The 21,772-nt window shown below is 42.5% G+C and overlaps 1 protein-coding gene across 3 annotated transcripts in view; it reads left to right on the top strand.

The window, feature by feature from the left end:
• The window catches only part of FAM13C (family with sequence similarity 13 member C), a 137,696-nt gene that overhangs the window by 70,688 nt on the left and 45,236 nt on the right, over positions 1–21,772 (top strand). For all 3 annotated transcript variants that reach the window (XM_081252266.1, XM_081252265.1, XM_081252264.1), the window contains one exon: positions 10,610–10,667. In XM_081252266.1, coding sequence (XP_081108392.1) covers positions 10,610–10,667 — 58 coding nt within the window. The remainder of the gene's footprint in view (positions 1–10,609; positions 10,668–21,772) is intronic.

Here is a 21,772-nt window from a genome sequence, read left to right as displayed (position 1 = left end):
TGAAAAAGAGCCCACACTTGATTATTCTGGGAACGAAGCCCTCTTCTTCTTCTTTTCTTTTTCTTTTTTTCTGAAGGAGTCTGCCCTTGATCACTTGATAAAATGTTAGCTCGTTCGCTGGACAATGTTTAGCATAAAGATAAAAGGGAAACTCATTCTTTCATTAAAAATAATAATAATAAAATAAGTGAAACATGGTTTTTTTGGAAAATACAGTAAATTCCAAGGAAATAAAAATTTCTTGTAATTGTACCACTCATATATAACCTCTGTTACCATTGTAGTATATGTTTTTATGTCATTGCTGTTGTTTTAATGTGGGCATAAAAAAGAATGGTGTGTGAAAGGGACTTCCTGATTCCTTAGGGTTTGAGTCTGTTAGAAGTACTGTTTATTTAAAGCAGGCCCCAGAGTATAAAGCTAGATGAGAATGCATTCTGACGATAGTCTTTATACAGAAGCTAATAGAGTAATGGTTTAATTATCACAAGACTGCTGAGTTCATTTATAACTAAGGTGAACAAATTTGATTTTCTATAACAAATACTTTAACATACAATTTTCTGTAAGAGACTTGTTTTACAAACTTTGCTGTCATTACAGCCCTGTGTTAGAAATGATATTTCTAGGAGATTGAACAAAAAACTTTGCCCTTAACATCTCAATATCTTGGAAAGCTTCTTGGCCTAATCTGGAATAGATTTAAGAGAGAAATTTCAATAATGATTATAGGAGACAGTATGTGTTTAAACTTAAATCTAATTTAGAACTTTGACTAGCTGTTTAAGTGTGCCGTGTTCCTGAGGCCATAGGCTGTTCTTCAGCTTACTCTTCATCTTCCCAATGAGGCAATGGTTCTGTGATGTATTATCACACACACACACACACACACACCTATATAAGGACACACACAGCTCCCACCACCCCCCTCTATTTTTTTCCTTTATCAATGCTAGATAAAACATTTTTGATGTAATTTATACATATGTATATATATGAAATATATATATATATCAATTTTCTTCATATGTGAAATCTTAGAGACATATTTCTGTGTAACATGTTTGTCCTACTTAATACTGTATTTTTCAACATCATAAAAATTTTAAAAATATTCATGGCTGGGAATATTCTATTCTATGGATATACCATCATTGATTTAACTAATTCCAAATTATTTGATATTTTGGTTAGTTCTAGGATTTATATCTGTAGATATTTCTGTAGTAACAATTGTTGAAAAATATTTTTAAGTACATCCATTGTAGTTTCCTTGGTTTGTACTTAAGGGTAATAGCTGTCTAGGTGTAGGATTTGAAATGGGTAACCCAGCTGAGACTTAGAATGTAAATTTTTCAATTATCTGATCGTGGAAGGAGATAGGAATATAATGGATAATTGATACCTCTGAGAGAACTAGATAGAAAGTCACGTGGCTGGATTCCTATGTATGGTGGAATCATAGGATAGTGGCTCTGGGTGAAACACTTGAGACAGTCCAATCCAACCCCCTTCTCCATTCTCGGGTACTCTAGATACTTCTATTTCATCCACTAGCCGTCATCGTTTTCTAGTTCAGATTGTGCTGAGCACAAGTGCCCATGACTCTCACATTCCCAGAGGACATTTGGAAGTTCTGTGGGGGTGGAACAATTCTTTGTTGTGTGGGGCTTCCCCACGCATGTCAGGGGCGCCCCAGCATCAGTGCCCATCACAAATAACCCTCAATTGCCTAAATGCTCCCTAGAGGGCATACTACCACCCGCTTAAGAAATGCCAATCTGCATGATAGATATTTAAAACCACATTTTGTGGGAGTCTTTACTTACATGGGCACATGTTCATGATCTAGTGTGGAAAAAAGCAATTACATAACAGTATTACATTGTGATCCTCAAAGTCCTCAGACGTATCCCTCTGAAAGCTGGGGATCACAATGTTTATCCACACGCTCTCCTCCGTGTTCCGCTGGCTAAGGATTGCCCCCAGCAGAGGTTAACTCTCCCACACTTTCAGGCTAAGGGATTGAGCTCTGCCTTGAAAAAACCTTGAGGCAGAAAAATGAAGAGACTTGGCAGGTGCTTGAGGCAGATAATGCGAGTGAGCAGAGCTGTCCGTGGAACGGAAGCGTCTGCTGAGATCACTGTGCCCCCTGGGCTGAGCATTGCTCGCCCCAGGAGCAGGTGTCTGATCATTCTGTACTAAGTGAGTGGAATAGTGCGATGATGGAAGCAGAGAGCTTTGTGTCCTGCTCAGCAAACCAGGTGGTGCTATCATCATTATTAATGAAAATGCATTATTAGGACGTCTGCTCCTGCTGGGTCTCCTGTCCTAAATATCCTGTCCCAACTTTACCTTCTTACCTCTCCCAGTACCGATATTGTGGGCCTGACTCACTGCTCAGTTATTCTCCAGGCATTAGTGTGGTTCTGGCTGTTTCTGGGCTCTGTTCCAGCCCACCAAGGAGGGGTGCCTATTCCAGTGTGGCTGGGCTGCCTTATGTTTTGAGTTTCTCAGAGCATCTCCAGGGACTTAGCCTTTCCCTCTTCTGGAATATGTCCCCTGGGAGGCCAGGCCAGAAACACCCAGGTCACTGCCATACTCTCAGGATTCCCTCACCTGCACCCTTCAGCCGTTGGTCTTCTCCCATGTGGTTGCACCTGAACCTTTAGGGTGATGTTTTCCGGTTGGGGATGCCCTGAAGTACTTGTTAATTTCACATTACCAGTCCACGCCTCGGGAAATCCTGACCTAGTGAGTGTGGGTCCAGGAATTTCTGTTTGTTTGTTTTTTTAAATTAATTTTTATTGCAGTATAGTTGCTTTACAATGTGTTAGTTTCTTCTGTACAGCAAAGTGAATCAGCTATCCGTATACACACATCCCCTCTTCTTTGGAGTTCCTTCCCATTTAGGTCACCACAGAGCACTGAGTAGAGTTCCCTGAGCTATACAGTAGGTTCTCATTAGTTATCTATTTCATACATAGTATCAATAGTTTATATATGTCACTCCCAGTCTCCCAGTTCATCCCACACCCCCCTTTTCTCCCTTGGTGTCCCTATGTTTGTTCTCTACGTCTGTGTCTCTGTTTCCGCTTTGCAAATAAGATCATCTGTACCATTTTTCTAGATTCCACATATATGGGTTAATATACAATATTTGGTATTCTCTTTTTTAAAATTAATTAATTAATTTATGGCTGCGTTGGGTCTTCATTGCTGCACGCGGGCTTTCTCTAGTTGGAGCGAGCGGGGGCTACTCTTCATTGCAGTGCACTGGCTTCTCATTGCAGTGGCTTCTCTTGTCGTGGAGCATGGGCTCTACGCACCAGTGCTTCAGTAGTTGTAGCGCACAGGCTTAGTTGCTCCACGGCATGTGGGATCTTCCCAGACCAGGGCTCGAATCTGTGTCCCTTGCATTGGCAGGCGGATTCTTAACCACTGCGCCACCAGCAAAGTCCCTGTTTCTCTCTTTCTGACTTCCTTCACTCTGTATGACAGTCTCTAGGTCCATCCACGTCTCTACAGATGACCCAGTTTCGTTTCTTTTTATGGCTGAATAATAAGGAATCTGTTGTTAATAACACTGGTTGATTCTAGTCTTCAGAGAAGTGCAGTGGAAGGAGGGAGCCAAGCTTGGGTCCCCGCTACTGGGGGGCCTATACCTGGGGGTCAGCATTCCACCTCCAGCCCCAACACCCTTGTCCGCCTCTGAGAGTTCACTGGCCTGGACAAGGAGCTACATGGGTGGAAAAGTGAGCTCTTGACATCTAGTTTTGTTTTCTGTCAGCCATCTCTTTGAAAGCCATTTTGAACTCTGTGCCTCGGTTTCTTTCTCTTTGGAGTTGGCTGCCCAGTATTTGATCTCAGTCGTTTAGTGTAGAAATTTGGTAAAAAACCAGTAAGGGAATGTCTTTAATAGAGTCTACAGGGAAAGGAGCTTTATATTTGCTGGTATCGAGGGCTGTTACTATTTGTAATAATATTACTGGAATTCCTTGGCGTCCTGCCTGTGTCTGCATATAGAGCGATTGTTTGTATATAATGAATATTGTGCTCAGAGGGTTGTCCTCTTGGGATATACCTTTTGTTTTCAAAAGAGTTTCAGGAAACAACAGTCGTCCAGCCAGCAGACGGTCATCCGGGTATACATTAGTGTATCCTGTGTTGTTTTCTATTACAGAGGCTCATCCGAGGCAGTGGAATATCTTGAACTCTTAAGATGTGACCCGTGGTAGACACTGTTTAGCTTTCAGGTTCTGGTTCTTTATGAAGGACTCTGAGAAGTGTGTTGGATCCTCTGCTTTTACTTTCTGCCCAGATTTTCTAAACATGGGTTGGAAGGCCACTTGCTCAACTTTAGCAGGTCTCCTCAGGCAAGAAATGCATCTGCTTGTGGGAATGAGAGTCATGCCGTCCTGGCAGTCCTGCTACGTGCCACAGGTGGAGGAGGGAGTATGAGTCTTATCCTAATCATTAAACACATTCCGGAATATACTGGAATTGATAGCAGCCCATGACCCTGGGATTAATCCTTTATTAGCAAACATGTGAGTGCCTACTATCTGCCAACTGCCAGGCTTAGCTCTAGAGAGAAAACATTGAGCAAGACTTATATGATCCCTGCCCCATAGAGCTTGCCATCATGAGAAAGAGACAATCAAATAACTAGACAAATACACAATTAGGGACTGAGACGTGCTACTCGGCAGATGTGAAAGATCAGAATACAGTAATAAGTCCTGTGAAAGGGAGGCCTGATTGGTTTGGTACCTGGTGTCTAGAGGATGCATGAGTTAATTGGGAGGGAAAGTGGAGACAGAAGAGCGTTACGGGCACAGGGACAGCACGTAGAAGGCCTGCGGCGGAAGGGAGCGTGGAGGAGGAGAATGACGTGAGTTGAGGTTGAAGAAGTGGACAGATGTAACTCCTTCAGGATGTCACAGGATGCTGGAAGAATTTTGATCTTTATTTTAAGTGTGCAGAAGGGTAGCGACAAGGTTGCTGTGTGGGCAGTGGTTTGGAGAAGGTAGAGGAGAAGTAGAGAGACCAGGAAGGTAGCCCAGAAGACAGATGATGGCGACTTGGCCTAAGGTGGCGGTGGGAGGAGAGAGGACAGATCTAAACGTGATTTGGGATAAGAAATTGAAGGACTTGGTAATGGCTTGGCTGTTGGACTTGAGAGAGAGGAGAGTGTCAGATAACTCTCACATATCTTCCATGAGCAATTGGATAGGTGGGGAAGCTTTTTACTGAGACAGGGAACATTTTAATCTGCTAAATTAATTACAGTAAGTTGATATAAATCAAATATCCTATGCTAAAATACTGCTTCACAAATTATGACATCTGGGGTTTGACATTATCTGTAGGCCAAGAAAAGTATCTTAATGCTTTGTTCACTTTGCTGTTTTGAATTCCAGTCCACCTCCCAAGGGAAGGTCACTGCAGGATGAGCCTACAGGCTGGCTCAGCACAGGCTTTGGGGTTCCAGCAATGTGGGAACACCAACAAGTTTTAGAAAAGTTGCACTTCCATGAGCTAGCCTCAGTTTTGCAGCCACAGAGTCCAGGAAAAAGCTCGTTTAATATCAGCACACAATTATGTTTTATGTTCCTCTGTTAAGAAGTGTTTTGTTTTGAATTATGTCATGGTGGTGGTCGTCACGGTGGCAACGGTGGTGTTGATGGTGGTGATGGTCATAGTGATGGTGGTGACAGTGATGGTGTGGTGGTGATGGGGGTGTTGGAGGGGGTGGTGATTGGAGGCATCGGTGCTGAGAGCTCTGAGTCCAGGCTGCAATTTCCCGCTTCCTGGGCCTGGGCTAGAGAGCAGGGTTGTATTGGAGTTGGCAGGATTGTAAATGGTTCAAACACTACCCTTAAAGATCTTAAGAAGAAGGGAATTTGAGACACCTAGCTCCTGTTCCAGTTCTTCTCTTTTCATTGCTAAACTTCTCTAGTGAGAAGCTTCCGTTTCTGTTTCCTCTTCTGCCATGACCTTTATCTTTTCTGATCCAGTGGCCTTTTTATTTCTCTGCTTTCATTCTCATTATCTCCGGATGACTGCGATTTTCTAGCAGCATGAGCTTGCGCAGTCCTCCTGCACGTCCTGTTCTCCTTACTTTGCTTTCTTTTTCTCCATAATATTTAGCATCTGGTGCACCAGGTTTATTTCTTTATGGTCTCCCTGCTTCTATGACAGTGAGGCAGAGACTTGTTTTATTCCCTGCTTTATTCCCAGCACCTGCAGTCATACTTGACGTAAGTTGCTGTTTAATAAATATTTGTTTATTCATGGATAAAATTATTTAATTGCCTTAACTGTTTCCTATTAGGTCACATGGACCTAATAATGCTAATCTCATGTGGCTACCATGAGGATTAGATGAAATAATGTAAGTAAAGTGCCTGGCATTTACCTGAAATTGTTAGGCTCTTCTTTTTTTTTTTTTTTTTTTTTAAATCTTATTGAAGTATACTGGGTTTTTTTTTTAACATCTTTATTGGAGTATAATTGCTTTACAATGGTGTGTTAGTTTCTACTGTGTAACAAAGTGAATCAGCTATACATATACATACATCCCCATATCCCCTCACTCTTGCTTCTCCCTCCCACCCTCCGTATCCCACCCCTCTAGGTGGTCACAAAGCACCGAGCTGATCTCCCTGTGCTATGCGGCTGCTTCCCACTAGCTATCTATTTTACCTTTGGTAGTGTATATATGTCCATGCCACTCTCTCACTTTGTCCCAGCTTACCCTTCCCCCTCCCCGTGTCCTCAAGTCAGTTCTCTATGTCTCTGTCTTTATTCCTGTCCTGCTGAAGTATAGTTGATTTACAATGTTGTGTTTAATTTCTGCTGTACAGCAAAGTGACTCAGTTAAACATATATTCTTCTTCATATTTTTTCCCATTATGGTTTATCATAGGATACTGAATATAGTTCCCTGTGCTATACAGTAGGACCTTGTTGTTTATCCATCCTATATATAATAGTTTGCATCTGCTAATCCCAAACTCCCAACCCTTCCCTCCCCCAACACCTCTCCCTTTGGCAACCACAAGTCTGTTCTCTATGTTTGTGAGTCTGTTTCTGTTTCGTAGATAAGTTCATTTGTGTCATATTTTAGATTCCACATATAAGTGATATCATATGATATTTGTCTTTATCTGGCTTACTTCACTTAGTATGATGATCTCTAGGTCCATCCATGATGCTGCAAATGGCATTATTTCATTCTTTTTAATGGCTGAATATATTTCTGTTAGGCTCTTCTTGACACTCTTTTTTCTTATAACATCTTTCTCTTCACTATTCAAAGTGCTGTTCTGGTTGCCTTCTTATCTCCTTAGTGATGCGTCTGTATTTTCTTCATGGCCCTTCTTTCTTCTGTCCCCTAAATGGCCAATTTCAGAAACCTGCCCAGTGGTCCTGAGTAAGGATGACTCAGCTTTTTATCTCTTACAGCTTATTCACAAGGCTTCAATTATTATAATTAAGTATACCTTTAATTATCATCATTTATAATTCTATTATGGTATTTTTTACATTTGATTATAGAATTCATGTGTTATTTATTTTATTTATTTTATTTTTTTTGTGGTACATGGGCCTCTCACTGTTGTGGCCTCTCCCATTGCGGAGCACAGGCTCCGGACGCGCAGGCTCAGTGGCCATGGCTCACGGGCCCAGCTGCTCCGCGGCATGTGGGATCTTCCCGGACCGGGGCACGAACCCGTGTCCCCTGTATCGGCAGGCGGACTCTCAACCACTGCGCCACCAGGGAAGCCCCCATGTGTTATTTTTAATACAGCCAACAGTAGTCATAAACATTTTTCATGAACTGTCCTTCACATCCTGAATTATCCTGTGCAGTAGCTGATATTATCTTCACTTGACAGATGAGGAAACTGAGGCTGAGAGAGGTTAATATCTTGCCAGTGGGTACACAAACCTAGTAAGTGGTAGATCAACAAGTCATTCTTGGGTCTGGGTCCTTCTATTTCTTCATCTTTTCATCCATCTGAAAGGCATGTAGAGAGCATGTGACATGTGCCAAGCAGTGTGCTAGGCTCTGGCCACACAGCAAGTGAAAAACTGATGGAGAACCAGTGACCACTGTGAGTCACTATTGTTATCCCTGCCCTCACTCTCTGGAACACACTGTCGAGTGCCCCATGCCACAGTGAGCCCGGCTCAGGTATTTTCACTTCCCTATTTTATCCTCAGTTCAAGTTTCAAATGTCTAAATCAAAACTCATGCCAGCTGCCTGCTCTCCCCTCCCAAATGACCTATTTTTCTTTCTCCACTGGAAAAGCCATCATCTATCATCTTTCTTGTCACACAGGCTCAAAACTTTGGATTACTTTTCATTACACCATCTCTTTCATTCCATACTTTCAATACAAACCCAACACCTCTTGTTATTTTTCTCATTGAAAATGTCTCTTTCATCTGTCTCTATTTCCCCAGTCCCTCTCCACCATTCTAATATCAACTCCTGTGCACTCATTCCTTGATTTATGGAAAGAACCTCAAGACTGGGTTTTAATTAGTTTTATTCTCTGCTTCAGGATCCACTAGACGGTAAATTTCCTAAAGGCCTAGAGTCTGCTCATTGATTCTTATTTCCCCAACACTGTACCAGTCACATAGGAGACATTCAGATGGCTATTAAATTAAAGCATCTTTGATGCTTAGACCACAGTTCTTAAACTTGGTCTGGAGGTTTATCTGGAGATGACAAGTAGTTTTCATTGAAGGTCATGTGAGTGTATTACATGTAGCTATTCTCTGCATCTCAATAATACATACTATATATTTTAAACAAAGTCTTATTTCTGCTTTCTTCCATTAATGTTTGCTGCCATCTATTTGTTTTACCATTTGCTGGCATCAGAGCCCTGGAGAAATTTACGGTTGAAAACTGTAAACTGGTAAATATTCTCTCCATTAGAGAACATGATTCTTTCATTTTTCTGGTGCTACTATAACTCTATAAAAACACAATTTGAGAACCACTTTAGGTTACAGGGAAATTATGAGCCATTCAGAACTTTAGATGTTACTGAATAGGTCAGATTAACCCCTCTCTGTGAGAGGGTTTCTCCCATTTTGCAGGAAAGAGCTACTTGGTATTTTCTGAAGCCCTGGAGTCACTATTTGTGGCCCAGCGAACTCATGGGCAGAGGATGGGTGTGCCAGCGCTTTCTTCCCCTAACTAACTTTCTCACTTGGGCCATCTCTCCCTGGGCTCATGGTTGGGACCCTTAGTCTTCTCTCGCACCTAGGAGGGACGTTTGTGCAGACGTGGTCAACATCAGTGTGACCGTCCATTCTGTTTTAACATCTCCTCAATTTCTCATTAGAAGTGAGTTGTTTGCACAGTTAGCAGTACTCATGAACTGAAAGGACTTTTCATTCTTAAGAATACTTTGAAGAAGTTAGGCTCATGGCATTTCTAAATGTGCATCATTACTTTCAGAAATCATTCATCTTGATGACCATCCAGAGGACATATATACTTTTTTCAGGACTCAAACCAAAGCAGAATAATAACTGTAAATAATTATATCCCAAAATAAATCTTTTTATAAATGACTTAATACTGACTAAAGCTTTTATTCCTTACGATAGCAGGCCTTTTAAAAAGAATAATTATAACTTAATATATTTATTATATAATAGCCTGCAAACTGCTGCAGAAAAACTTGAATGTTATGTGGGAGATGCCATTGGACCATAGCATTTGATGAATCATGATTTGGAGCTGAGCATCTGCCAGTAGTGGAGTTTTGTTTTTTTGTTTTTAACCTAAAAAAATTTATTCAGAGTAGATTTGCCTTAAGTCCTTTTTCTTCTGTTGGAAGCTATGAAATGGCAAAACCTAGCTTTACCGTGTTACCCAGAAATTGCTGTTACTTTTTTTTGTTAGGTAAGCGATAGAATGAAATTTCCAAAAGCTATCTTCAGTGCACAAATGGTATCTTTCTGTAACAACTGTGTCAGATCACATTTGGTCCTAAAAATACTGACTTTGCACTGGGTACTGAGGATTCAGCAGTGTAGAAGATGGACAGAATCACTGATTTCTTGGAGCTTACATTTTAGCATGGAAGTGCAAATAAACACCATAACTTTAGGTAGTGACAGTGCTCAGAAGAAAATCTAAAGACAGTGCAATAGAGAGTGAAGGGGAGGGATGGTTTGATTAGAGAGACCTGGAAGGACTCATTGGGAGGTGATGTAGGAGCTGAGCTGATGCTCCGTGCTGGGCAGAGTCAGCTTTGTGAAAATCGGGGCGAAAAGCAAATGTGAAGATTTGAACAGGGAGCCAGCACTGTGTGTTCAAGAAACTGAAGGCCAGAGAGGCTGGAGGGTAGAGGACAAGGGTGAGAGTGATAGGAGGTGGGACAGGAGGACTGGCAGAGTTCAGACACTAATGTGTTGCAGACCATTTAAGGAGTCTGGATTTTGTTCTTCGGGCAGTGGGACACCACTGAGGGTTTTTAACAGGGGTGTGGTCAGATCTATAGCTGTCAACTTCACATGTACATTGTTGAAAGGTTTCTTTTAATGGAAATACTTTTTCTTTGTGTTTTATAGAATAGACCAGAGGGCGGCCGTGTGGCCAAAGGATGAAACTCAGCAGGACCTCAATGAGGTAGGTGCAGTCATTGCTGGTTGTATGAACATGAATTAGCCAATCGCGAAATTTATTATTCTTTTTCCTAGTACTAGGAATTTATTCTGATTAAAACTTTAAATGTTTTTGCTCTTAAGTGAACGTGTTTTCCTTGCACTTCTTTGGGTGCTGTTTCTCCTTGCTCTGGAGCAAATACATTTAAAATATAATTTGCAAGACTGCACAGTATGTCTTGGAACTAAACCAAGTCCAGCAGTCATTTCATTACGCTTCTTTCAACTTTGCTTCAGGATTATATAACCATGGCTGTGACAGTTACATTCGTAAAATTTTCTCTTAATTTTATTTTATCTTCCCAACCCCTGTTTTTTCTAATGCCCTTTGCAGTCTCAAATATGATCATGCTTACCATTTTTCCATGGAGTGTGATGTACTTTGGTATTTGCAAAATGGTCCTCTAGTATGCTTTGAGACGTTGAAGCCACATTTTCCAATGCAAATGGTTTCCCACTGAACTGGACATCACAATGCTAATAAGCTTGTTCTAGATTTTCTTTGAAATATATAATGTAATTCTCCCACTGGAAATCAGTATAATATAATTAGGATCCCTGTTGTTGTGAATGCCTTAGCTTAAGACATTGGTTTGGAATACTCTAATTTCTCTTGCCCTCATTGTATAATTAAGGAGCAGTGGGTGGTATGTCTGACTAAGATAATGGCAAAAAGAATGAAAAGACTTGACGTTCAGACGCCAGGAAGAGAAATGATGGGCTTCAGGCACATTGTTCGTCATTTGATGCCATCTCTCCTCCGCCTCCAAAAATATGACAGCTAATTGAACTTAGATGATTTACCTTTTTCTTTTTTACTGTAGAACTTGGCATAAATGAGTAGCCAAAGGTAAACCAGGTGCCTAATTAAACCCAGTTAAATAAGTTACTGAAGTTGTGGAAAATGTCCTAAAGATAACAACACAGAACCCTGCTTGTTATTCCTTTGTGCATTGGAGAAAGTCTTCAGATTCCATAATCTTGCCTGTGGTAAAAAGAGTGAAAAAAGGTTTGAGAGAAAAAAGGCAAGAGCCTGAATCAGTGAGCACAGCTGTTGCCCCACTGGGAATAAGCAAAATGCTGGTTGTAAAGAAGCACTGACTTGTTTTGACATAAGTGACTAGAAAAATGAGGTGATTGTAAGAGTCAAGTTGTGATAGGTTTCAAGTATTTGGGAGAAACTCTGATTTGTGAGCTGCAACCCCATGAGAATGTGAAGATGACTTGAGCATTCTTAAATTACAGTTGCATAATGCTCTCTTTGAAAATCTGCTTTTCTGTATTCCTTCATGCTATTGTACTTGCAAATAACATGAAATGTGCTAGTTCACTGCTCTGGGATTACATGGGTGCAAGAGTGCTGATTGGAGACAGGCCTCTGAAAGAGCAGTCAGCACCATATTGTAAATATGCGTTCTTCCATGAAAAAGTAGTGATGCTGATCCAGACTGGTTGATAACAGTGTGTGCTCAAGTGGAATTGTTCCAGTCGGGATAAATCAGATGTGCAGATCATATTGTGGCTAAGATTTGGGGGCTGGAGGAAACCTTAGGAAAGCTTGAACAGGGGCAGCTCATGGTCCACGGCCATGGAGGGCGGGTTGACTCATTCAGCCTCATTGATGGAGACATCCTATAGAGTGGGAACATATTAAACTTGGTCTTGCCTAGCATTTCGCAAACTTAAGAGAACACCAAACTCTTTCATGGAGTAACCCCATAATAACATTGCTTTAGGCAACAGACTCTTATGGAATAAAGGTGGGAAATACTACCTTAATATTTTTAATGCAAATAGAAAATACATATAGAAAAGTGCACGTATCATAAGTGTATGGCTGGATGAATTCGCACAAAGTGTGTAACCAGCATCAAGAAATAGAACATTATTAGCGTCCAGGCACCCTTATTTAATTCCTTCCGGTCACTCTTCCCCTATAAGGATAACTATTCTTTGGACTTAAGTAGATTTGTTTTGTCTCTTTTTGAATTTTTTATAAATGGGCTGTATGTACTCTTTTGTGTCTGGTTTCATTTACTCAGTATTATTTTTATGAGATTCATACATGTTTGGCATGTAGTTTTAGCTTTCATTCTCCTTGCTGTAACCCAGTGTATGGTTGTTTCTAGTTTTTTTTTTTTTTTTTTTTTTTTTTTTCTGTTTTCTTGTTTCTAGTTTTTGACTCATGATCAGTTGCTACTGATTGTACTTTTAAAAAATGAACTCTCTTTCAGTCTCTTTGTACAGCTGATTTTTTATAGGAGTATTCCTTCCATCTCCAAGTGGATATGTAAGGTAGAATTTTTTGTTATGTTACCTATCTTCATTGCTCTTTGCCCCTTTCATTTATTTATTAAAATTTATTTATTTATTTATTTTTGGCTGCGTTAGGTCTTTGTTGCTGCGCGCGGGCTTTCTCTAGTTGCGACGGGAGGGGGGCTACTCTGTTGCGGTGTGCGGGCTTCTCTTGTTGCAGAGCACGAGCTCCAGGCACGTGGGCTCAGCAGTTGCAGCGCATGGGCTCAGTAGTTGTGGCCCACAGGCTTAATTGCTCCGTGGCATGTGGGATCCTCCCAGACCAGGGCTCAAACCCGTGTCCTCTGCATTGGCAGGCGGATTCTTAACCCCTGCGCCACCAAGGAAGCCCCTGTCCCTTTTATTTATATACCACAGCTTCCAACACACAGCCTTCTAGTTCTTTAAAAGGAACCCACTAGTTCCATATCTGCTCTCTTCCTTCCATTCCAACTTGCAAGTCTAAAGTAAAAAAACAGTTTCTTGAGCATTGTAAGAAGCGTGGTCCACAAATACTTTCCAGATGTTTCTATGGACCCTAATGTTGTAATTGTCAATTATAGCAATTTTAAGATGTTACATATGTGCTTTATATTTTCTCCAAATTTCACATCTCGTATTTCACATCTACTTTTTAAACTTCTTAATTCCACTTGCTCTGTCACAGATAGATGGGGCTCAGCTATATTTGATTGCAGAGCTGGTGCTTGACCCGAGCTCTCCTCCGTGTAGTAAGGTGATACATGATGTGACATAGCTACCTATGAGCATCTGTCTCTGGGTGTGTTCCCAGTACTTTCCCAGTGAACTGAAAAACTCATTTCTTATTTCTACTGGGTGTGAGTATAGATCTGATTCCTGCCAGCCTCACTTTTCTTCTGCCAGTCTCAAGCTCCTAGTTTTTGACCTTGGGTCATTTGATAGGACTTGCCTCTCCATTCCATGAGTTTTGGTGTCTCTGGGAGTATATTATAGGAGTTGGTTTCTGAAAACCTGATTAAGTGTCCATTCTGGCATTGAGCTGAACTTTCACACTACCTCTATAAGACATCAGGAGATTTTATTTGTTGGGGTCCCCTGGATCCTGGTTGGAAAATATCTGCCTCTGTAAAACATCTGAAGATATTATTTGTTGGGGTGTCATAGATCCTGATTAGAAAATATTCTAGACTTGAGATTGTCAATGTCTAATCCACCTTGATCCTTGGTTTTAGTCATTTCCCCGTGTCCATATAAGCAGTCAATAGTTCAAAAAGTTGCTTGAAGGATAAAATGAGAAAAAATATTGTTTTCCCTCTCCACATCCTAGTAGATCCCATTCCTAGCTTCAGTTTCATTTAAGTAAAATAACAGATGTATGAAGAAAATGAATGGATCTCCCCTTCCCTGAGAAAACATGCCATATTGGGTCCTCCTACTATTTCCAACTCCCAGACTGCATATCATAAAGCATCCCATCAACTTCTTGTAGTCTTTCATTTGTGAAATTGAGGCAGGTTTTGAATTGGGTTAACTCTAGGACTGCTTTCAGTTTTAACACTCACTGATTCCACCTTTTTTTGTTTTTCTTCATTTTCCCAACCCTTGTAGAATTTAGTCATAGGTTCCCATGACGGATGGAATGAGGCAAATTGTGCCCCTTTTTGAGTGTATGTGCACATGTCTACGTGTGGGTCTCCATGTGAAGGATTTGATTGTCTTTTTATTACCATCCATAGTTTAGCATATAGATATGTTTTGGCATCAAGCCATATCAGACCTCCAGATGGTACTTACTGTTTTGTTTGAGATGTGTTTCTCCTTCAAAATTGTTTTAATTTTGAGAAAATGGTCTAGCAAGAGGCTTTTTCAAGCCCTTGATACTCCTGAGTTGGCTGAATGGTATTTCTTTCTGTAGGAATAGGCAGCTGTCTTTTTCTATTGAAATGCAAACCCAATCTATAGGGTTGGGCCTTAGATCAGAATTGACTGAGAATTTTTTTTCCAGTATCTGGGATTTTTTCCTTGTGACTGAAAGTCAATTCAAGCTGGCTTTCATAAATAACAGGATTTTATTGATTCAAACGCCTGAAACTTTAGGATCAGGATAGGCTTCACAAATGGCTAGATCCAGGGATTAAAGACTCGTCATGTAGATGCCGTCTCTTTCCATTTTGACTCTGCTTTCCTATATTGACCTTATCTTTGGGTTGACCCCTCTCTAGGGACACACTGTTCTTACAGCTAGTAATTCCAGTGTATATTAGTTTTCTATTACTGTGAAGCAAACTTCCAAAAACTTAACAGCTTCAAACACCCATTTATTAGCTCACAGTTCTGTAGGTCATAAATTTGAGTAGACTCCATTGGATTCTCCGCTCAAGGTCTCACAAAAATGAAAACCAGGTATTGGCTGTGACAGACTCTTATCTGGAGGTTCCAGAGAAGAGTCCATGTCCAAGCTCATTCAGGTCATTGCCTGAATTTACTTCCTTGAGGTTGTAGGACTGTAGACCCCATTTCCTTGTTGGTCAGCATCTGGGGGGTAGCTCTCAGCTTCTAGACGCTGCCTGCATTCCCGCTCACACGGGCCCCTTCATCTTTGAGCCAGCAGCACCTAATCCTTCTGTGCTCCAAAGCTCTGTAATGTTGTATTCTGCCAGCTGGAAGAAACACTCTGCTTTTAAAAGGTTCACCTGATTGGGTCAGGCCCATCCAAGCAATCTCTGTATCCTTGGTCACCTGTGTTAGGACTTTAATTATATCTGCAAAATCTCTTCATAGCAGCATCTAAATTCGTGTTTGATTGAGTAACCAGGGTACAGGAATCCTGGGGGCCATCTTTAAGATTCTGCCTATCACACAGTAGAAATGGAGTCCTTTCTAGATCCATAAAGTTCCATATCTGAGTCTCATTTATCTGGCTTGTGACTTGTAGCCCATTCTTGAACCAATCACTATGACCTTGGGAAACTATTGAAGTCCATTCCATGAGTTGAAAATGAGACATATTCTGTTTTTCGAAAATCCACATCTTATCATGTAGAAAAGCTCAGAGTCTTGTATTAAAACGTGAGTGTATAGAACTGTATTATTCTCTCCCAAACATCTTGTTTTTATTGTTTATTTAATAAAGTAAACATATTGAGGATATCACAAACAGGTAGAACTAAGTACATGACTCCCTCTTCCTAGGTTGAAATCAAATCATCTGGCTGGAAGGAAATTTGGTTTGGGTTATCATGTGTGGTGGCAAGATTGCCCTTGTTTAAAAAAGAAGTGCTGCTATTATCAGAATAGGACCTGGATCCTCTTGTCAACAGAGGACTACTTGAAGTGAATAGCTTGTTCTCTTATATTGAATCTCTCCATTGGGTAGTTCAGGACAGTGAGGGCTGACCATCCTGAGGAAGCTGGGATGGGCTGAGCCGAGGTGTGCTGGTCTTCAGTTAGACTTGGCTGCAAAGCACACTGGGACATAAGCAACACAGACCCTACAGGGATTAACCAAATGCCCAGTGTCCCTAGGGATGGGGTGAATTTGGCGTTTTTTTGTAGCCATCACCATTGGAGGAAGTTCCACTTCTTTTGGCAAGAACATCCAGAGGACGGCAGCAGCAGCTCAGGAGGTAACACTGCCTTGCTTCTGAGCACCCCATACTTTATACTTCCTGATGTGGAGGTCCTGTTCCAAGGAGGGGGGTACCCGGGCTGGAGGCCAGTGAGGCTGTCAGAAGGCTGGAGGTCAGGGAAAAGCTATTGTTCCTGGGACAGGTAGCGCTAAACAGGCAACCAAGGCAGCATTTAGGGTGGGTCAAGTCCCTAGGGAATAGGGCAGTATTTCTCAAAGTGTGGACCTTGGACCTCCTGCATCTAAGTGACCCTGCCCCAGGCCATAGAATCCGAGTCTGTCCCTGCCTGGGAGCGTACATCTTTAACAAACTCCTCAGTGATTCGTAAGCGTTTTAAAATTTCTGAACCAGGGCAGCAAGGAGGCTTGAAATTGGATACTCAGAAGGGCCTCCCAAGTACTGCCTAAAGGGTCCAGGCAAACAAAACGAATATTCAAAGGCAGGCTTTTTATGGTTGGCTCCTGTTCTACTCATTGTGCTAGGTACAGCCGTGAACAATGGCAGCATGCTTCCAGCCCTTCTGGAGCTGGAAAGAGCCAATAAACAAGTAGAGAAGTAAATAAAATTCTATATTATAGTGAGTGTTGGGAAGGAAAAAAACAAGATGCTAAAAGAGAAGTTGGGGGGCCCTCTTTGGATGAGGTAATCAGAACTGGCTCAAGATTTGATGGAAATTTGTGAAGCAACTACAGCTGAATTCAAGGCCTGGGGAGGTAGGGGTAGGGAGTAGATGGAAGGGAGGGGTGGGGTGCGTGCGTGTGTGTGTGTGTGTGCGCGTGCGTGTGTGTGTGTGTGTGTGTTGGGGTGGAGCCTACACAGGAAGCAGGAAAGCTCAGGGAAGAGAGTGGTAAGTAGAAATGGGGTTGTTTGGGGCCCCTGTTGTATCCTCTGTTTTGAGCAGATTTCCAGTTTGATTTTGCCAAAGAGAATCTATGCACAGTTCTTGGATAGATAGAGGGATGGGAGAGGGTCACGAAACCGCTTCACAGAAATTAAAAGTAAGCTGTCTCTGCTCTGCAACTGGTGAATTGCAGACAAAGGCATCCTAAAATAGTATTCCACCATCCAGCCTGTGTGGGTGTTCTCCATTCCAACCAACTAAAGTGGGACCTGGTAATTGTAGAGGAGAGAAAATGAGTAGAGTATTTTCTAAAACAAGTTGCATATTTTCCATTATGTAAAAGAGAAAAATTAGCTTGTAGAAAACCACACCTAGGTTTCACGGACGTCTCTCTGGTTTCTTTGATGACCAGATGGGAGAACTGGGGAAGCAGAGGTAGGCATTGTTCTTTAGAGGATTCATCAGCCTTTGTTCAGTTTTCCTGCAGATCGTAGAGACCCATTCAGGGAGACTTTGGATGTAAACCTGGAAGAGCCAGCTGGCAGGCTGGCCTCAAGGGAGGGGCTGGGGGCAGCCTGACAGGGACCAGGACCCCCCCACACATCCCGGCCCCCGAGCAGGAGAAGGGCCGGAGGTAGCACTAGGCCCACAGGGGTTGGCTGCCCTTCATTTTTCCATAGGGGTGAAGCTTATTCCTGCATAAAAGGTCACCAAGTCAGGCAAGGTTGGAGAGTGAAACAGCTGCTTATTCACTCTGTCCGCAGGCTTGTGGTGTCTTTCCTCCATCACCCTATGACAGTAATAGCTGGCATTATTGTTTTGATTTGTTTGCTTGTGTAGTAGCCATCTCCCCACTAGACTGGAGCCCCACGAGGAAGGGACTGACATCAGTCTAATGCTCCAGAGCCCAGTGTATCTCTTTGTGCATTGAGAGCTGCCGGAGCCTGGGAGCTGCACGTGTGCTGGTACAGCTGCTGGGGGCGTGACCCTCACGTGTGTGGTGCAAGCTGTGCTCCAGCCTTCTCAGGGGAGGCTCTGTGGGGCTCAGCCCTGATGGGACAGGCTGGATTCCTCCTGTTGCCCACTGGAAGAACATGTACGTGACAGTGGCATAGATTGCCCATAGGTGAAGCCTCCAGCTTCCCCTGTCGTGCGTTCTTTGGTCACCAGGCTCCATCCCACACAAGGCGTCCAAGCCTCCACTCTCTGTCCCTGTGCTGAGGAACAGCAGGTGGTCCTCAGGTAAGGGGTCAGTGAGGGTTGGGGAGGGACATAGTTGATGACAGTTGGTGTGCAGAGTTTCTTCCATTCTGCCTCCTGGTCCTCAATTCCAGCAGTTTGTGTTTTCCCTTCTCCTTGGATGTTTTCTTGTCCCTCAAGACCTTCATCTCCTCTCTCCTGTTCCATTTGCCACTCTGTTCTCCCCCATTCCTTTAAGCTTCCTCCTACCTGGTGTCTGAGAGAGGAACAAACCAGCCGTGCAAATGGATCTCCTTCGACGCTCGGAGCGTCGGTTCGGCTTCAGTTTGAGTACAAGTGTGGGAGGAGGAGGAGGGCGGGGAAGACGGGTGAGAACCACCTGTGACTACTCCCAGTGGTAACTGGGTCTCAGCATTACACCCCACTCTCTGGGGGGAGCAGAGAGTCCTCTGAACGTGACCTGACAAGCTCCTCTGCAGTGAGATTCTTTGCTGTTGATTTGTGTTGTGTGAACACTTGGTTCAGTTCCACAAACACCTTCCAAGCATCCATTCTGTCAGGTTCTGTGCACCAGCCTCAGTACACGGACATGTTTGCTTTTCTTTCCTGGAAAGTTGGAAGGGAACTTTCAAGTCACGTAGTCTCAGGTCCTTCCTGGGCAGATGCAGAGTGAGGCCCTGGGAGTAGAGTGATGAGTCAAGGTCAAGAGATGCTATGGGGTCTGGCCTCCCACACCACCAGCCCTCTGCCCAGCAGCCCCTGGGGTTTGGAGATGAACGTAATAACCACAGAGTCCAGTGCTTGAGTGTTTCCTATGTGCTGATGCTGTGCAGAGTGCTCTCTGTGCCTTCCCTTGTTTAACTCTTCGAGCAGGTGCCACTGTCACTGTCATTATTGCCTCTTTTTATGCATGAGGAAATTAAGGCTTAGAATAGCCAAGACTCTTGCCCCAAGTTAGCTGCATAGTATGTAGCAGAGATGGCCTCTGGTTCGGTGTGAAGGCCGTGTCCTCCTCTGCTTTGTAGAATCTACAAGAGCACATAGAGTTTACAGGAGGTGGCTGGTTCCACGTCCTCCCTCTAAATGTAGAGAAGGACTGGTTTTCTTTCTTTTTTACTTTTTGTTTTTTAAAATTGTGGTAAAATAGATACAACATAAAATTTAACATTTTAACCGTTTTAAAGTATACAGTTCAGTGGCATTAAGCACATTCACATTGTTGTGCAACCATCACCACTATCCGGCTCCAGAACTTTATTTATCTTCCCAACCTCAAACTCTGTACCCATTAAACACTAACTCCCTTTCCTTCCCCACCAGCCTCTGGCAACCACCATACTACTTGCCATCTCTATGAATTTTACTGCTCTAGATACTTGTCCTTTTGTGACTGTCTTATTTCACTTAGCATAATATCCTCAAGGTTAATTCATGTCGTAGCGTGTATTAAAATTTTCTTCCTCTTTAAGGCTAAATAATATTCCACTGTATGTATATATCACATTTTATTTATCAGTACATCTGCCGATGGACATTTGGGTTGCTTCCAACTTGTGTTAATCTGCTAATACCCTATTAGGACTGCCATTAAAACAAAGATACCAGAGGCTCGGTGGCCAAAACAGCATTTATTATCTCACAGTTCTGGAGGTAAGAAGTCCAAGATTAAGGTGCCGGCAAAATTGGTTTCTCCTGAAGCCTCCTCCTTGGCTTGCAGATGGCTGCCTTTTCACTGTGTCCTCACATGGCATTTCCTCTGTATATGTGCATCCCTGGTGTCTCTCTTTCTCTATAAGGGCACTGGTCATATTGGATTAGGGCCTCACCCTTATGACCGTATTTTACCTTGATTGCATCTTAAAAGCCCTGTCTCCAAATATAGTTACATTGTGGGTTAGGGCTTCAGTATATGAATTTGGGGGAGACAACACAGTCCATAGTACATTTCTTGGTTATTGTGAATAATGTTCCCATGAACATGGGTATCTGTTGGAGCCACTGCTTTCAGTTCTTTCAGTGGGTTTGCTGGATCACACAGTAGTTCTATTTTCAGAATTACCATATTTGAGGAACTACCTCTTTTTAGAAACACCTATTTGTGGAACCACCATACTGTTTGTTGTTGCAGCTGTACCGTCTTACATTCTCACAGCATTATTTCTTAATTTTCAGAATAGTTTTGCTCTTTTTGAGAGGTCACTCCAATGTCCAAAGTCCTTCAGTAGGAAGCTTGCCTGGAACCATTCTTTTTGCTTCCCAGATGCTTGGGTACTAAATCTTTCCAGAAACTTGGTGCCCTTGCTCCTTCTGTACCTCCTGCCAGTAGCCTTGGGCTCTTGCTTCCACACTTAGCTTCTGGGAAGACATCCCAGAGAGGAAGAAGAAGCTATAAAAAAATGGCCTGGTGTCAGGCAGATGCTTCATCCAAGCTGTGGGCCCCCAGGCAGCAGCCCCTGAGCACAGGGAGGTTTGTACTAGGTCTTGCTCCAACTTTGAGCTGAGCAGAGGAGGGGTTCTGAGCCTGTGAGGGACCTGCCACTTTCAAACTGGCCAGGAGACAACAGATTTAAGACATTCCTCAGTGAGCAGCTGTTTTTTAAAATTTTTTACTTTTTTTTAACATCTTTATTGGAGTATAATTGCTTTACATTGGTGTGTTAGTTTCTGCTGTATAACAAAGTGAATCAGCTATACATACACATATATCCCCATTATCTCCTCCCTCTTGCGTCTCCCTTCCACCCTCCCTATCCCACCCCTCTAAGGTAGTCACAAAACACCGAGCTGATCTCCCTGTGCTATGCGGCTGCTTCCCACTAGCTATGTATTTTACGTTTGGTAGTGTATATATGTCCATGCCACTCTCTCACTTTGTCCCACTTTACCCTTCCCCCTCCCCACATCTTCAAGTCCATGCTCTAGTAGGTCTGTGTCTTTATTCCCGTCTTGCTCCTAGGTTCTTCTGACCATTTTTTTTCTTTTTCTTTTTTCTTTTTTTTTTTAGATTCCATATATATGTGTTAGCATACGGTGTTTGTTTTTCTCTTCTTAGTGAGCAGCTTTTAAAACACCACTGTGGGTTCATATGTACTCACATCAACAGCATGATGAGGGTATGTGTGC

The sequence above is a fragment of the Mesoplodon bidens genome, assembly GCF_964165515.1.
Source record: "Mesoplodon bidens genome assembly, chromosome: 1".
Lineage (NCBI taxonomy): Eukaryota > Metazoa > Chordata > Mammalia > Artiodactyla > Ziphiidae > Mesoplodon > Mesoplodon bidens.
The sequence above is the reverse complement of the archived record's forward strand: the minus strand, read 5'-3'. Positions and strand labels throughout refer to the sequence as shown.